This window comes from Antechinus flavipes, chromosome 3, assembly GCF_016432865.1.
Source record: "Antechinus flavipes isolate AdamAnt ecotype Samford, QLD, Australia chromosome 3, AdamAnt_v2, whole genome shotgun sequence".
Lineage (NCBI taxonomy): Eukaryota > Metazoa > Chordata > Mammalia > Dasyuromorphia > Dasyuridae > Antechinus > Antechinus flavipes.
Window position 1 is genome coordinate 241,706,739 of NC_067400.1, and position 16,377 is coordinate 241,723,115.

At 34.5% G+C, this 16,377-nt stretch overlaps 1 protein-coding gene across 1 annotated transcript in view; it reads left to right on the plus strand.

Moving 5' to 3' along the window:
* Positions 1-16,377, plus strand: part of TMPRSS2 (transmembrane serine protease 2) — a 103,598-nt gene that overhangs the window by 53,255 nt on the left and 33,966 nt on the right. The window contains exons 5-7 of the mRNA XM_051984767.1: positions 3,430-3,549; positions 5,610-5,739; positions 15,096-15,206. Of these exons, the coding sequence (XP_051840727.1) occupies positions 3,430-3,549; positions 5,610-5,739; positions 15,096-15,206 (361 nt within the window). The remainder of the gene's footprint in view (positions 1-3,429; positions 3,550-5,609; positions 5,740-15,095; positions 15,207-16,377) is intronic.

Genomic DNA, 16,377 nt, shown 5'->3' on the forward strand with positions numbered 1-16,377 from the left:
GTTGAAAAGAGCTACGATGGAAATGTTTAGAAGACTGGATTAGTTGATGTGCAGGGGAGGAAGATGAGGGGAAGGAAGGGAGAAAAATTTGGAACACACGATTTTATAAGAGTGAATGTTCAAAATTATCTGTGCACGTTTTTTGAAAATAAAAAAGCTATTATTTAAAAAATGAATTGGGATGATATATCACTTGGTACATATATGTTTAGTATTGATATTGCTTCATTTTTATTGTACCTTTTAGCAACATGTAGTTTCTTTCCTTATCTCTTTAAATTGGGTCCATTTTAGCTTTTCCTTTGAGCTCAGGATTGCTATCTCTGTTTTTGAAAACTTCAGCTGAAGCATAATAGATTCTCTTCCAGTCACTTCCCTTTACTCCATATTTTGTTTCTCTTCTTCAAGTATGTTTCTTATAAAGAATATATTGTAACTTCTGTTTTTTTTTTTTATCCACTCTGTTGTCTTCTTCTCTTTTATGAGAGAGTTCATTCCATTCACACTTACAATTATGATTAGTAACTGTATCCTTCCTTCCATTCTATTTTTCCCTTCTGTTTTTCCTCGCTCTCCTTTCACCCTTTCCCTCTTGAAGTGTTTTGTTTTTCTCTCTTCTGCCTTCTTTGGTTTGCCTTCTCTTGTGTCCTTAGTTACTATCCATTCCTATTTTTCTGTTGTGTAAGATAGATTTTTATATTCAACTCATTGGCTATATATAGGAAATATAATAATATTTCCTCTTTGAGCCAATTCTGATGAGAATAAGAGTCAAATGATGCCCATCACCCACCCTCCCATCTTTCCTTCCATTGTAATAGATTCTTTGTGTTCCTTCATATATATATATATATATATATATATATATATAAAATCTATCCCTTTTAAAAGTACAAATAGAATAGAATACAATAGAAATGTTTAGCAATTCTTTCTGTCATAAAATTCTATTCCCCTTCCATTATAGAATTATATTTAGGGTTTTTTTTCTTTCAGATGAAACATTCTTTATTGAAAGTCTTTATCTTTTGATTTTTGGAATTTCATTTTTTAAGCTGAGCTTTTATAGAGGCTCTCAATTCTTGTGTGATTGCAATTATGATTCCTTAATATTTGATCTCTTTTTTTTTGCTAGTTATTCTTTGACCGGTATACTCCTGATTTTGATTATGATAATTTGAGAATTTTCCATTTTGAGATTTCTTTCTGAACTTACCTTGGATTCCTTTTGTTTTTACTTTGTCCTCTTGTTCATTTATGATTTTTTTGGATGCCATTATTCAGGCATTTTTGTTGTTGTTGTGATTTTCAAGTTCAAGTACAAATATTTTTATATTTTCTGTACTTTAAATATTTTCAATATATTATATTTTTTAATTTAAATTTTAAAAAATATTTCTTGTCTCACTAGCTTATTTTCCATTTAGCCCATTCTGATTTTGGGGATAATCACTATTTATATGAGATTTCCCACCATCTCTTATAAGGTATCATTCCCTTTGTCATTTTCTCCTTTCTATCCCTTACATTTTGTTTTATTTCTTCCAGGTACTCTTACAATCCTTATGGCAAGGATATTTTGTAATGAGGCTTTACTTGGACTTGTGAGGTTATTCTTTGCTTCCAGGTTTATCCCTTGGTCAACACTTAGTCCAAGGTATTTCATCATATTACCTGACTTTTCTTTAGTTTGTTCACATCATCACCCTTAATGTCTGAGTAGAGGTCTTGTGCTTTGATTAGACTCTGCTCTTGTACTTTTGGATGGTCTCTTATGTGAGATGATATGGCCTTGCATTAGTTATAGCAATATCTGAGCAAAGGAGGAAGTACATAAGAAATATCAGAAGGGTAATATTGATAGGATTTAGCTACAGATTGGATTCTGGCCTCATGTATTGAGTGTCTATTAATATTTAGTTGAATATTTTTGGGGTCATTAAGTAAAGTACACTACCATTCTCAAAATTTGATAATTAGGCATGAATTTTGAAATTGTTGGGTTTTTGCAAGACTTTCCTTCATTTCTGGGCCTTTGAAATGATTTCATAAAATCTGATTTAAAATTGATATATACCACCATTGTAATTTATCCTGCATCCAAACTAAGAATTCATTCTATAGCCTAACTGATTAGGCCTCATAGTCTATTTGAAATAAATGATATGTTTTGTCTTTCTGCTTTTCTTCTTTTGTCAGCAAGTCACTATGCCTAAAATATCAATTTTTGTTAAGGTGCTGTTGAAAAGTAAGAAATATTTTAATTTATTTCTATTTTTATTCATTAAGAAACAAAATATTATTTCTAATTATTTTCAAGTTCTAGTCAAGTTCTTAACTTGTTTATTGTTTAACTTTTGATTAGAATTTGTCAAGTTCTGAAAGGAGTACTTTCCCAACACTATAATTTTACTGTCTAATTATTTTGTTGTAACCTTATCATTAGAAACATTTGGAAATCCATCCTTCCTACTAAAGGCCATTGCCTTACATCCTTAGAGTATTATACTTTATTTTGTTAATGGGTTATTATTATTATTATTTTGGTAAGTCTTTAGTCTTGACTTTTGGAATATTGCATTCTAAATTGTCTTGTCCTTTCTAATTGCCATTGTTTATTCATATGGATTCTTTATCAGGGATCCTTGGTATTTGTACTCCTTTTTGGCTTGCATTGAGTACTGCATGGTACTGCATTGAGATCTATCCTTTACCTACTTTTATGTTTGTGCATAGGAAACTGTGTATAGGTCGTTAATTTCTGTTATTGGATCATTTTTAAAAAATTTTTGTGCATTTCTACTATTGTTCTTGTTACATTTTATCTATTTTGTAAAGTGTTGCTTGATAAATTATTTGTGACTGTTTGCTGCCTTCTTCCTTTTCCATTTGATTAGATTTGCAAATCTTTAGACCAATACTTCCCTCTCCCCCAGCTTTTAAAATACACATGATACTTATATAAAGCAGTATAGGATTTTTATTAGCTAGTGTGAGTACAATTTAATAGTAAATGTGAACACTTAGCCAATAACAAAAAAATATTCTTTTTCTTTCTGTGTGTGAGACAATTGGAGTTAAGTGACTTGTCCAGGGTCACACAGCTAAGTATCTGAGGTAAGATTTGAACACAGGTCCTCCTGATTTAAGGGCCAGTGTTCGGTCCATATGCCAATTAGGTGCTCCATAAAAAAATATTCTTTCAGATTTTTGAGGGTGATGCTTTATCTGATGACTTGAAAGTGATTAACATGTTTTCCCTCTTTTGACAGTCTTATTATCTCTTAATAGAGGCTGTATTTGTTCTAAATTTGCTAAAATTACATATAACATTGAGATAGAGGAACTAAAAACAGTAGAATTTGTGAGTTATTACTCTTTTCCTTCTTAGTGAAATGTGTACATTTCATTTGCTTTTTTCCCCTCAAGTGAAAAATACCTGCCCAAATTCTGGAATAGAATGTGGAACTTCAGGAACTTGTATCAATCCAGCTAATTGGTGTGATGGAATATCACATTGTCCAAGTGGGGAAGATGAGAACCATTGTGGTAAGTATATATAAAAATTAGTAATATGAAGATACTGCCCTGTGTAGATCTTTCTTATCCTTAGCAATTTTCCTGTTCAATAGGGAATTTTGGGGGGAGTGCTTGAGTCATGAAGCAATTGAGGTTAAGTGACTTGCTCAAGTCGCACAGCTAGTTAAGTCTCTGAGGTTGCACTTGAACTCAGATCCTCCTGATTTTAGGGCTAGTACTTTATCCATTGCACCATCTGGCTGTCCCATGACTTTTATTAATTTATTTTATGATTTTTTTTTTTAATGACAAATTCATAGAGATGGCCTATTAACATGTGGTAGACCCATGATATGTATTGGTAGAGAGAAGTCTCACAGTATTTTAAGGACCTGGAATTTTATTAGTTGTAAAGAGAGAAAAGTTAGGAGAGTATTCTAATCATAAGTAGTTTAAAAAAAACTTTGAACTTCAGTCAAAGTTAACTTTAGTCAATGTAACATGGACAATTGAAAGCAAATTATAGAGCTGAAAGAATTCTCTTCAAAAGTAAGTGTCTTTAAGTTTATTTTGGACATTTGTTTTTCAAGATAATATAAAATTGTATATTATAGAAAAATAATCAGAATAAGAGCAAGGGATATTGCTTATTAATAATTATTGTTGATTAAGAATATAACAAAATATTATATAATAAGAATGTTTATAATCATTATTTATTGCTTTTAAAATATTTTCTGCAAGTTGGTGAATTCAATAAAGTTTTCTTTATGGCAGTTGAATAACATTTAATAACATAATAACTTTTAAAATTGTTTTTATTTAACTTAGAAAATTTTAAAACTAAATTTTTATATAATTTTTTTATTAAACAATTTAAAAAATTGTTTCAGTAACTCTACAGTTAAGAGTGAGATTTATATGTTATACCCTTTTACATTGCTGTCTAGCTGTATGTTATTAAGATCTTATTTGTCAATCATGTTCCTTAATGGAGATATAAGATTTTGTCCTTTCTTGGTTTTTTTTTGGGGGGAGTCTTTTTATCTCATCACCTCTTTTCTTTAGCATTTGATCTTGTTGAGGGTCAGCCAGCTTGGTTGAATGTAAGAATAAATTCTAGGAATTGATGTAGATTTCCTCTGGCAATCTTTGTAGGTATCTTAAATATTCTAGAATCTATTTCCCTTATCATTTGCTTATACTTAATTTTTGTTCAAGTACTCATACAGATGCACACAAGTGTGAGTCTTGTCTGAGTTCTTGGTCCCCTACTCTAATAATGCAATGCTCCTTTGCCCCAGACTAGTGAATGGATCCTGTCTTTGCTTCTTAGATGAGAATGAACACTCTCTGACGGGTAACAAGATCTTGCTCAGACCCTAATTTCCCTCCCTCACTTTTCTTGAGGTCTTAATCCTCTGACTCCTAGATTTTCTTATTCTTTGTTGACATTTATCTATTTTCCTTGACTTAGTTTAATTACCTGAAGCAAATATCTTAGCAAGATTATAATTACTAGCTATGCTTGTGAGAATTAAATGACTTCTTCCAGAGGGTTGACTTCCAGCTCTGCCTTTAGTGAGACACATTCTGAACAGTGAACGATATCCTGAGGGAAAGTAATAAAACCTATCTCTCAGAGTTGTTGTGAGGATCAAATGAAATAATATTTGTAAAACACTTATCATAGTGCCTGGCACAAAGCTTAATCGTGTTTGTTTCTTTTCTTCTGATTTTATATGTGTGTGTGTGTGTGTGTGTGTGTGTATAATATAAAGAACCACAGAAATTACATGAAATAAATACAATGACATGGCAGATATGAGTCTGCCCTAAGTTTAGTAACTCTAACTACAATGACAGACAAGGTTCTGACTTGTACAAGACGATTCTGCTCTCTAGTTCTTAGTTTCTTCTGTAAAATGATAGAATTGGCCACATTGGTATCTAAGAGATTTTCTAATTCTAGGATTCTACAGATTTATATAAAATAAGGATTTAAAGTTATTTATACATATCTAAGTGAGAGAATTTAAGCCCTAGATTTTATAAAACTCATCAAATCAAATCTGTATTTTTAAATGCAGTTCGCCTCTATGGACCAAAATTTATCCTTCAGGTTTACTCATCTCACAACAAATCCTGGTATCCTGTATGCCAAGATGACTGGAATGATTTCTATGGAAAAATAGCATGTAAAGACATGGGATATAACATGTAAGTATGACAAATCTAATAGGGAGGGGAAAAGATTGCATATAATATGTCTCTGATGTCCTACTTGGTCAAGAATGAAGAGATATTTCGACAAGTTTGGGTATGAATGAGCTGTAAATAATTACTAACCTAAAATGATGTCCCTAAAGGTCTCTAAAGAGATTGATGTCAGGGAAGACAATCAGCCAGCATTATGCCTCCCTTTTAAACACTGGAAGACAGCTACCATGTGGAAGAGGGATTAAATTATTTCTGCTTGGTCTAAAATAGTAGTGTAGGAAATGATGTCTAAAAGTTGCAGTAAAGAAGATGTACAGAAAAAAAATTTCTAATTGTTGGAGTTTTCCAAATGTGGAATGTCTTTCCTTTGGAGGTAGTAGATTTCTTATAATTAAAAGTTTAAGAATATTTTAGTAATAGTCATACTGCTCCCTCCATCTCATTTTTTTCTTCATTTATTTTGAAAGACAAAGCAAATATATCTGATGCAGTGAATATCTTTAATAGTATATGCAATATTTTGTCTTTATAGTCCATATCCTCTCTGCTGTGAAGTAGAAGATAGTTCATTCTTCTTTCTCTGGAATCTTTATTTGTTTTTCTATTATTCAAAATAATAAGGGAAAAGTCTTCAAGATATTTGACATATGGTCTATGGCTGGCCATGTTGTGGCCAAAATATATGCCATATTCCCTATTATGATCTCTATAGACTGGACAAAATAGTGGGATTGTTGAAGTATGGTGGAAATAGCTCTCTTTATAACAAATCAACATTCAGCAACCACTCAGACTATCTCAGATTTATTTTTTATTTTTTAAATTTAATTATTTTTAAACTAGCAAAATGAACAGTTCATCAACTGTGTGTGGTAACACATACAATATTTAATACAGTCATATCTTCACTAAAAGGAAGAGTAGCAAATTTTCTCATTTTTGCTCAGGGGACAAGCCATTATACACATTATAGATATAAAACACATTTATAAAAATGGGGATGAAAAGGGAGTGTTCTAGGCATGTGGGACAGCCATGAAAATGCTCAATCAGGAGAGGGAATATAATGTATGAAGGATATCCAAGAGGTCAAAGGAGATGGAAGTCCAGGCTGAAGAGTTCCCATAGTTCATTTACTTTTCTTAAATCAGTCAACATCCTCCATTTTCCAGATTTTTCTTACACAAATACAGGGGAATTCCAAAGACTTAGAGAAGGTTGTGAGTGTCCTTGGTCAAGTTGCTCCTGTATTATATCTAATAAGGCCTGAATTTCATTGCTAGCTAAGGGCCACTGTTCTGTCCACACTGCTGTATCAGTTTTCCATTGGATAGGAAGAGGTGAAAGTGTTGGCAGGCCTTCAACAGCAGCCCTGCCTAAAAAACCGAAGTACTCATTTTTAACCCTGTTGTAAAATGTCTCTTTCCCACAGATTGATGAGGGTTTTTTCAACTATAAAAGGAGTAAAAACTCCTGTTTCACCTTCAAATGTCCATTTCAAAGAGGTAGTCCTAACTTCAGCTGCTATTGATCCTCCTATGCCAGACATATAGGTGTCTGCCTTAATCTTTGGCCAGTGACTGGGCCAGTTGGCACTTCTAATGACTGTACAATCTGAGCCTGTGTCTACCAATCCTTCTAATGATATGCCATTTATATAGATAGTGAGCATAGGTCGGTCAGTTGTAACTGCTGTAGTCCAGAATATTCCTGGATATTTCTTTATTATTCTTTAAGTTCACTTAACTTTCTTTAAGTTCACTTAACTCCCCATGCCCTCCAGTGATATTTCCATTATCCTCTCCAGTCTCTTCCTCTTTCTCCTCACAATTCCTCATCTGGGTGTTCTTAAAATTTTTCTTTTTTCTAGAACTTGTGGGATTCTTTATGGCCAATTATATTATGTTGTGTATATTGAATGTTTCCTTAGAAAATGAATCAGGATTTTTATCATTGTAATATTCACATAGTTGATCTCCTACTAGTTTCCAATTATCTGCCTTTATTTCTTCTTCCTTGAAGAACTAAGTGGATGTGCATTCTAATGTGTCCAAGAATCCATCAATCTGCTCCCAAGTTACAAGCAAACCTTGCTTCTTTATTTGTCTGAGTATGCTTCTGATAGAGCTTCCTCAGGGTGGGGGTGGGGATGGGGGAAGAATTTTTTCCTAATATCTGCCCCATTTCCGCTAGAAAATGAAAGTTCCTAGTTTCACTCTTAACAAAGTAAGTTCCCTGTTTGTCTATTAAAATATTCATCCTATTTCCTGGTCACAGGGACTTCTTCAGTGAAATTAGGGTGCTTGGTCCATGTTGGATGCCAATTGTAGGAAAAAGGCTATCTCCCTGGAAGACTTGGGGTCAGCCAGAATCAGGATAAATTAAAGTCCTTAGTCTTTAGGGTGAGAAGTGAAAGAAGACGGCAAACAGAATTCTGGATTCAGGAGTCTGGAGTCATCAAATTCTGTCCTCCTTGTCCTGTTGCCCAGTGCCTCTCTGGCCCCTCTCCCTCTGCCTTTCAATCCTTACCTATCATTATCTTAACATCAAACATTCATCAAGCACTAATGGTGAGAAGAGCCATTTATCCAAACATATACTAATAGAGTCATTGTCTCATATCGAATAGGTAATTAGCCTTAGGTGCTTGGTTGTCTGATTCAAGCATAACTTTTTGGAGTTTCATCCCTCTACAATAGGGAAATTAGGAAGGAAGGAGAATTTGGTGGCAAAGGTAACAAATTCATATTTGTACATGTTGAATATTAAATAATGTTTACATGAGATTCAGTTTGGGAGGCAGTGAAGATGCAAACTAGACATCAGGAGAGATGTTAGACTATTGGTTCTGATTGTCATTTGTATTTGGATAAATAAGTGAATTCAAGGGAGAGGATGAGATCACTAAGGAACATATTATACAGAGAAAAGAGAAAAAGTCTCCAGGACAGAGCCTTTAGGGACACTCGTAGTTAGTAAATGCAATCTGTATGAAGATCCAGCAAAGACAGAATAGACAACTAAGAAGAAAATTAAGAAAGAGTAATATCATAACAATATCAACAAGAAGTTGATGATTGACAGTATAAATGGTTATGGAGAAGTCAAGGAGGATAAGGATTCAGAAAAAGTTATTAGATTTGGCAGTTAATATATCATTGCAGACTTTGGAGAAAGCAGTTTCCATGGTTTGATGAGGTCAGAAAGAGAAATATAAGGGGTTAAGAAGAAAATGAAAGAATAGTGGAAGCACTAATTATAAACAACATTCTCTAGCATGTTAGACACACAAAAAAGGAGTGATATGGAATGATAGCTTGTAGGGATGGAAGGAGATCAAATGAGAGTTTTTTTGAAAATGAGCTAGACAAAGGTATGTTTGTATTCAGTAGGAATGTGACCAGTAGAGAGGAAGAGACTGAAGATAAGTAAAAGGATAGTAATGATAAAGAAGTCTCCCTGACGAAAATGGGATGGAATGGGGTCATTTGTGCAGGTAGGAGAATTTGCCTTAGTAAGAAGGATCACCTCTTCATATTAGACAAGAGCATAGAAAGAAATAGTGGCAGAAGATATTCTAATGATATTAGATGAGAAATGGGAAAAAAGAGAGCTCTTAGTGAAGGGCCTCAATTTTTTTTTTAAATGCTGGAAAGATTTTATTTTACATTTTTGCCTGGGCCAGTAGGTTATGTTTTTGAAACTGCAAAGGCTATCTTTTATTTTCTATCCTGAAGTGCAAGTCCTTTCCCTGATTCTCCTGATTCTGTAATAATTGGGTTTATAGAAGTTACTGAGTATGAATCTCCATCCCTCATTACATTTTACAAGTATCTCCTATTTTAATTCTCTACCTTTGATAACATAGGTCAGTCTCTACTCTCAAGGAGCTTACATTCTTTGGGGGGAAATATAATATTTGAAGGAACCAGAAAAGGAGGAGACAAAGTCCAGAGGGTTCCTTTTCAAATTTAAAACTCTCACTCATGATTACATTCTTTGCTTTCCTTGTGGAAACCTCCTATTTCTTATATTTCAGTTTTCTAATTTAAGTTTCATTTCTCCAGTTTAATTTTCATAACTTGGTGGAAATTCAATACCCATCCAATTCTCACAATCTCCCCCTATCTTTTTTCTCCATTATTTTGTTTCTACATCCTTTTTTAATCCTCAAATTTGACTAATACTTTTTATATCCCACTTCACAAAAGTTTATTAACCTCTGCATAGATCTCCTTACATAGGATATTATATAATCTTTTGCTATTATTATTATTCCAGCAACTACTGACAAGAAGGTCAGGATGAAGATGACTATTTCTTTGTATTTTCTAAACCATGACTTTAGTCAGTCAGTGGATAATTAATCTTTGAATTCTCTGCTAATTTTTCTGACAGGGCTTTCCTAGGGATGAAGGTATAACAACTACCTCCAATTGTAGTACATGTTCCTCCTTTTTCTGCTAATAACCTGTCCAAATCCATTCTATTTTCCTTTGCCATTCAGCTACTTGGTCTCAGTTTTTTTTTGTTTTTTTTTTTTAAGTGCAATATGAGTCGAGGTTCTCAGCTAAGAAGTTATATAGTGCAGACATGGGAAGTTTGTGGAGGGATGAAAGGTTTTGCAAGATCTGCTGTGGTGAGTGGATAATAAATCAGTTAGGGATATATGCAAAAAAATTGCTCTGCAGTAGTGAGAGCCTAGTTGAAATTTTGGGTCATAGGTTCATAGTGAACCTTTATGGAGATTATAATTGCTGATCCTAGAAGAAAACATCATTGAGGCAGAGCTCTGAACTAATGGTACTGTATTAAAGGATCCTTGATTCCTCTCTAGTGAAATGGGCCTCAAATCTTCCTCATGATTTGAGATGCTTCCTTAGAAAAGGTATGTAAGGTGATAGGATTGGGTGAAACATTGGGCTTTTCCACTAATTAAGTGGTCATAAGATGATTACCTGCTCATGTTGGACAAGAGAAAGTGGTTTGGAGGTATAAAAATAAGTTTAGAGACTTTCCATATTGTTGAGTCACCTCTGCCATGGTAGGAAAGGAAAAAACAAAAGATAGAGGGCTTTCAGTAACTCCCTAAGATTAAGCAAGTGAATTTAAAATCTGTAGTTTGATGCTCTGGGGCTTAATATATAAAACTTATAATCACTACTACTATGGAATTACATCAAACTGATTAATACCAATTGGAACAGAATTGGAGTACAAATGAATTATTTCTCATCCTGGTCAGCACAATGATCATAGCATGTGATTTTCTCTAACTCTATTCAGTAACACAAAAGAAAGAGTGAAGTTTTTGGATGGGGAGAGTAATCCAAGGGTAGGGCTAGGGCTAGGTAGGTCAGGAGTTTTGATAATGGCAAGATACTTGAGAAAAGATCAGTGATAGAGTTCAGTGGGTTCACCAAGACAGAAAGGAGAACAATAGTCAGTACAGGGATGATAATCTAGAAAAGAACAGAAAATTTAGAAGAAGTTTAGAAGTTGTGGTGAAAACAAAGAACAGGATTTGGACTTATAAGACTAAGGGAAAGGTGGAATGAACACAGATTATGATCAGATAAAAAGAGTTTTGAAATTCCCAAATGTGAATGTGGAACATTCCTGGGTGATGACAAGATCAAAGTTATGATCTTGTCATCTTTGTGTATGGCACAGGTAAATTGAGGACAGATCATAGAAGATGAGTTAATTGAAGAATAGGGAGGGTTAGATTGTTTGAAGGAGTGACAATGTGATGTTAAAGTCCCCTAGTATGACAGTTGGAGTTGGGGAGAAGATAAGGACTATAGACCAGACACTGATTTCATTGAGGAAGGAAGGAGAGTATTCTGTAGTAGCTACCAAAATCTTGATTGGGTAATTATGGATTAAATGAACCTCAAAGAAGGAAAGTTTGACTGAGGATGATGGTAGAGGAAGTCTGGAAGTAGTAATGGTGGGCAAGAAGTATTCGAATTCTCTCACCGTGCCTGGTCAATGTGGAGTTTCAGTGAACACATAAACAGTAAAGGAAAGGGTAGACAGGGAAGCTGTGTCATTAAAGTCTCAATGAATGCAAAAAGATGGGGAAGTAAGAAAGGGAAACGGTATAAAAAATTTTTTTAGAGCTTTTTTGTTTTCAAAACAAATACAATGATAATTTTTCAATATTGACCCTTGCATAGCCTTGTGTTCCAGATTTTCTCCTCCTTCCTCCCACCTCTTCCCCTAGATGGCAAGCAATCCAATATATGTTATAGGTGTTAAAATATGTTAAATCCAATATGTGTAAACATATTTATGCAAGTCTCTTGTTGCACAAGAAAAATCAGATCAAAAAAGAAAGAAAATGAGTAAGAAAACAAAATGCAAGCAAACAACATCAAAAAGAGTGGGAATGTTATGTTGTGATCCACACTCAGTTCCTACAGTCCTCTCTCTGTGTGTAGATGGCTCTCTTTATCACAAGTTAAGGATCTTGTTAAGGATCAAGTATGAAGGGGTGGGTTAGTTCTCTGAAAGCCTCCACAGCTGAGAATCATAATACACTTGAAGAAATTGCAAACCAGCCTTTACTGAACAGATGTTGCTTGTGAATTGGGAATGAAATATATTGGAGACAAGGGAAAAGAGGAGAGAGGTCAGAGAATGCAACTGCTTCTTAGTCTCCTTCTATCAATATCATCTTCTCACATGAAGAGATCTAGTCTGCTGGTCAGAATGATCCCCCATCAGCCATTAGCAGGTGGTTCCCATAACAGGGAACTGGCATCAATCAGCTTATTGTTAGAAAGAGTCACATTCATCAGAATTGATTGTCTTATAATATTGATATTGCTATGTACAATGATATCCTGGTTCTGCTTATTTCACTTACCGTCAGTTCATGTAAGTCTCTTCAGGTCTCTCTAAAATCACCCTCTTGATCGTTTCTTATAGAACAATAATAATCCATAACATTCACATACCATAACTTATTCAGCCATTCTCCAATGGATGGGCATCCACTCAATTTCCAGTTTCTTGCCCCCTACAAAAAGGGCTGCCACAAACATTTTTGCATATGTTTTAAGAGATCCTTTAAGATCTCTTTGGGATACAAGCCTATAAAGGGCTGAAATTCTGAGTAGGTGCACTTGAATCAGACAACCAAGCGCTTAAGGCTAATTATGTGAAATAAGACAATGACTCTATTAGCAAACGTTTGGAATTGCTCTCCTCACAGTTAATACTGGATCAATGTTTGGGGTTAAGAGAATTGTAGGTAAGGATGAGGGGGTAGGATGAGAGAGGCCAGAGAACTTCACTTTGTGTCAGGACAAGGAGAAGGGAGGTTGGTGGTGAGCTTGGGGCGGTATGTCTGTCTCCTTCATTTCTCCCTCTAAAGCCTTTTACTTATCCTGATTCTGGCTGTTTCCAAGGCCTCCAGGGAGCTAGCCTGGACTTTACACAAGCCCAGTAGAAACAGTGCTGGATCGAAGAGTATGCACAGTTTAATAACTTTTTGAGCATAGTTTGAAATTGCTCTCCAGAATGTCTGGATCCATTCACAGTTCCACCAACAATATTAGTATCCCAGTTTTCCCATTTCTCCTCCAACATTCATCATTGTTGAAAAGATATAAAATTAAAGCTAATTTATTTCCTGTGCTTCAGGTATTCCACAGAGGAAAGTGGAAAGATTGGGTAGCTTTAGAGTTGGATGTTGAAAGTTGGGGTTGAAAGGGATGGTAGTAAAGGGGAGGGGTGGAAAATGGAATTTGAACTATTGCAATGAGTGGTTTAGAATAATTGAGAGAGGTGGGAGTGACAGTATATTAATCCTTGAGGTATGAATTCAGGTAGATTTTGGCCTTAGTTGGAGATGTCATAGGGCATCTATGTATGACAGAAAAGCAAAGAGAAGGGCAAAAACATGGAAGTATTCAGGTGTGAGCAAAGCAACTTCTGTGGAAGTTTAGGTGGCCATAAATGTTGCTTGGTTAGAGAAATGGAAGAATGATCTAAGAGGCAGGTTTAGGTAAACTAACTTCTGATTCCTTGAAAGGAAAGATGACAGTGTCTTTCTCCAGTCAAAATGAAGTAGTTCATGGGCCATGTTAAAGTTCCAATCCAAAAATCTCTCCCTTCTTTTTTCTCACTTTGCCTTCTTTCTTACCATTGGTGGGAGGTAGAATCAGGGAATAATCTGGATGGTCTCCATAGCTGAAGCACAAAAAAGAAAAAGTGTTCTCTCTTTATTCACTTTCTATCCTCCATCTGAATTGAGATTCTCTTCATTTTCAGGGAACACTGGTACCTTGTAATATGGTGATGTTTTTACTTAAAATGTTACCTTTTTATTTATTATATAGTCCAGTTTGTTTTGCTTCAACTCTGATTACCTTCTGCACTTCTAGTTGCAGCCACTTTGAAGGAAAGAAGTAGAATATTGAATGGGATTTCTACTTTTTGTAGCTATTAAGAAGGAAAAAAAAAGTATAGATGTGGGACTAGACATGAAGCAGCCCAGGGGCAGGGTGGAAATTTTGGGTAGTATGTATGAAAACCTTCCTACTTTTTGCATGATCTCATGTTATTTTGAATCAGTGATGGCTTAACATAGTATATTCAGAAAACAAAAGGCACCAATCATACTATGGGATTTAGATCTGAAAAGTATATTTTGTTACATATACAATTCAGTTTGTATCTACCAATGTATCTATCTTTTTGACTCATTATCAATTGTTTTTATTTTTTAGTAGAACACCAGTTATAGAGATTTTATTTACCATTTGGGGCTAGTGAAATTCAATAATGCTTTAATTTTTTAAATGTCACACTTTTTTATTTTCAATATTACTTTATTTTCCAAATGCACATACAGTTTTCAGCGTTTGTTTTTGTAAGTCTCTGTGTTCCAAAATTTTCGTCTTAACTTCCCCATCTTCAAGAGAAAAGATGATCTGATATAGGTAAAATATATGTAATTCTTTTAAACATATTTCAATTTTTGTCATGTTGCACAAGAAAAATCAGACCAAAGAGGAAAAATGTGAGAAAGAAAACAAACCAACAAACAAAAAATAAAAATACTATACTTTGATGAACATTCCAGCTCCATAGTCTTTTCTCTAGATGCAGATAGCATTTTCCATCCCAAGTCTAGTGGAACCTTGAATCACTGCAGTGTTGAGTGGAGCCAAGTCCATTAAGATTTCATTTCTGAAGGGTGACTAGATGGCTAGATATTGAGATTTTAGGTAAGAGATTGTTATTTTAACTCAGTGTATCAATATAATAGGCCTTATGAGACAAAATAAGATGTGATTACTTATGAAAATTGATGCTAAATTTCACTTTTTTCTTTTCCCCAGGAATAGTTTTTACTCTAGTCAAGGAATAACAGATGATAGCGGCGCCTCGAGCTACATGAAGTTGAACCTGAGTGCTGGAAATGTAGACTTATATGAAAAACTCTACACCAGGTAGACAGATCCTCTACAACAGCAGTTTTTTCTTCCTTGAAAAGCATCATAAGGGCAGCTAAATGGCACAGTGGATAAGAGTACCCGCTCTGGATTTAGAAGACCTGAATTCAAATATGGCCTCAGATATTTAATACTAGCTGTGTGACCTTGGGCAACTCACTTAATCCTACTTGCCTCACAAAGGAAAAGAAAATTGCCATATTGGGGATATCTAGGAAATGTAAAGAATAACATGGAGAAATTGCATGATGCATTTTCCTTATAGATAGACCCATTATCAGGAGAACATTGGAGTTTAACTAGGTCTGTTCTGAGAACCCTATTCATTTAATTGTTTTTAATTTAGCCTACATTTACACTTACTTCCTGTTCTGCCTCTTCTTCAAATTCTCTAATGACCAAATAATTCACATTTATAAAGGGCTTCACAATCCCCATTCTATTTTTATTAAAACTTTTTGTTTTCAAAACATATAATTTTTCAACATTGACCCTTGCAAAACCTTGTGTTCCAGATTTCTCCCCCTCTACAATCCCTAATCTTTAGTCCTTCTAGCATTCATTTGGTCTTTACAACAGCCTGATGAGGTTGGCAGTACATAATAGCAGTTTTATTATTTTACAAATGAGGAAAATGAAGTTCAGTGTCCTGCCAAAGGGCTTTTCCTGTTAAGTGGCCTTTACTTACACCTTAAAGTTAGGTCAAATGAACCAAATGCTCTTTCTTCTTCTGTCTTACTTCAGAAAAAATTCTCAGGGGCAGCTAGGTGGCGCAGTGGATAAAGGACCAGCCCTGAAGTTAGGAGGATCTGAGTTTAAATTTGACCTCAGATACTTAACACTTCCTAGCTGTGTGACTTGGGCAAGTCACTTAACCCTAATTATCTCAGCAAAAAAAAGAAAAATTCTCATTGAAATAGCTAAAAGTATATAACGTTTATATACCACTAACTATGTACCAGATACTATGCTAAGGTCTTTGGAAATAGCTGGTTTTATCCTCACAGCAATCCTGCAAAGTAGATGCTATTATAATCAGTTTACAGAAAAAAGAAATGAAACCAAACAGATTAAGTGACTAGCCTAGGGTCATATAACTAGAAATGATAATAACAGCAATAACAATGAGCATTTATATAGCACTTATTGTGTGCCAGATATTGGGCTG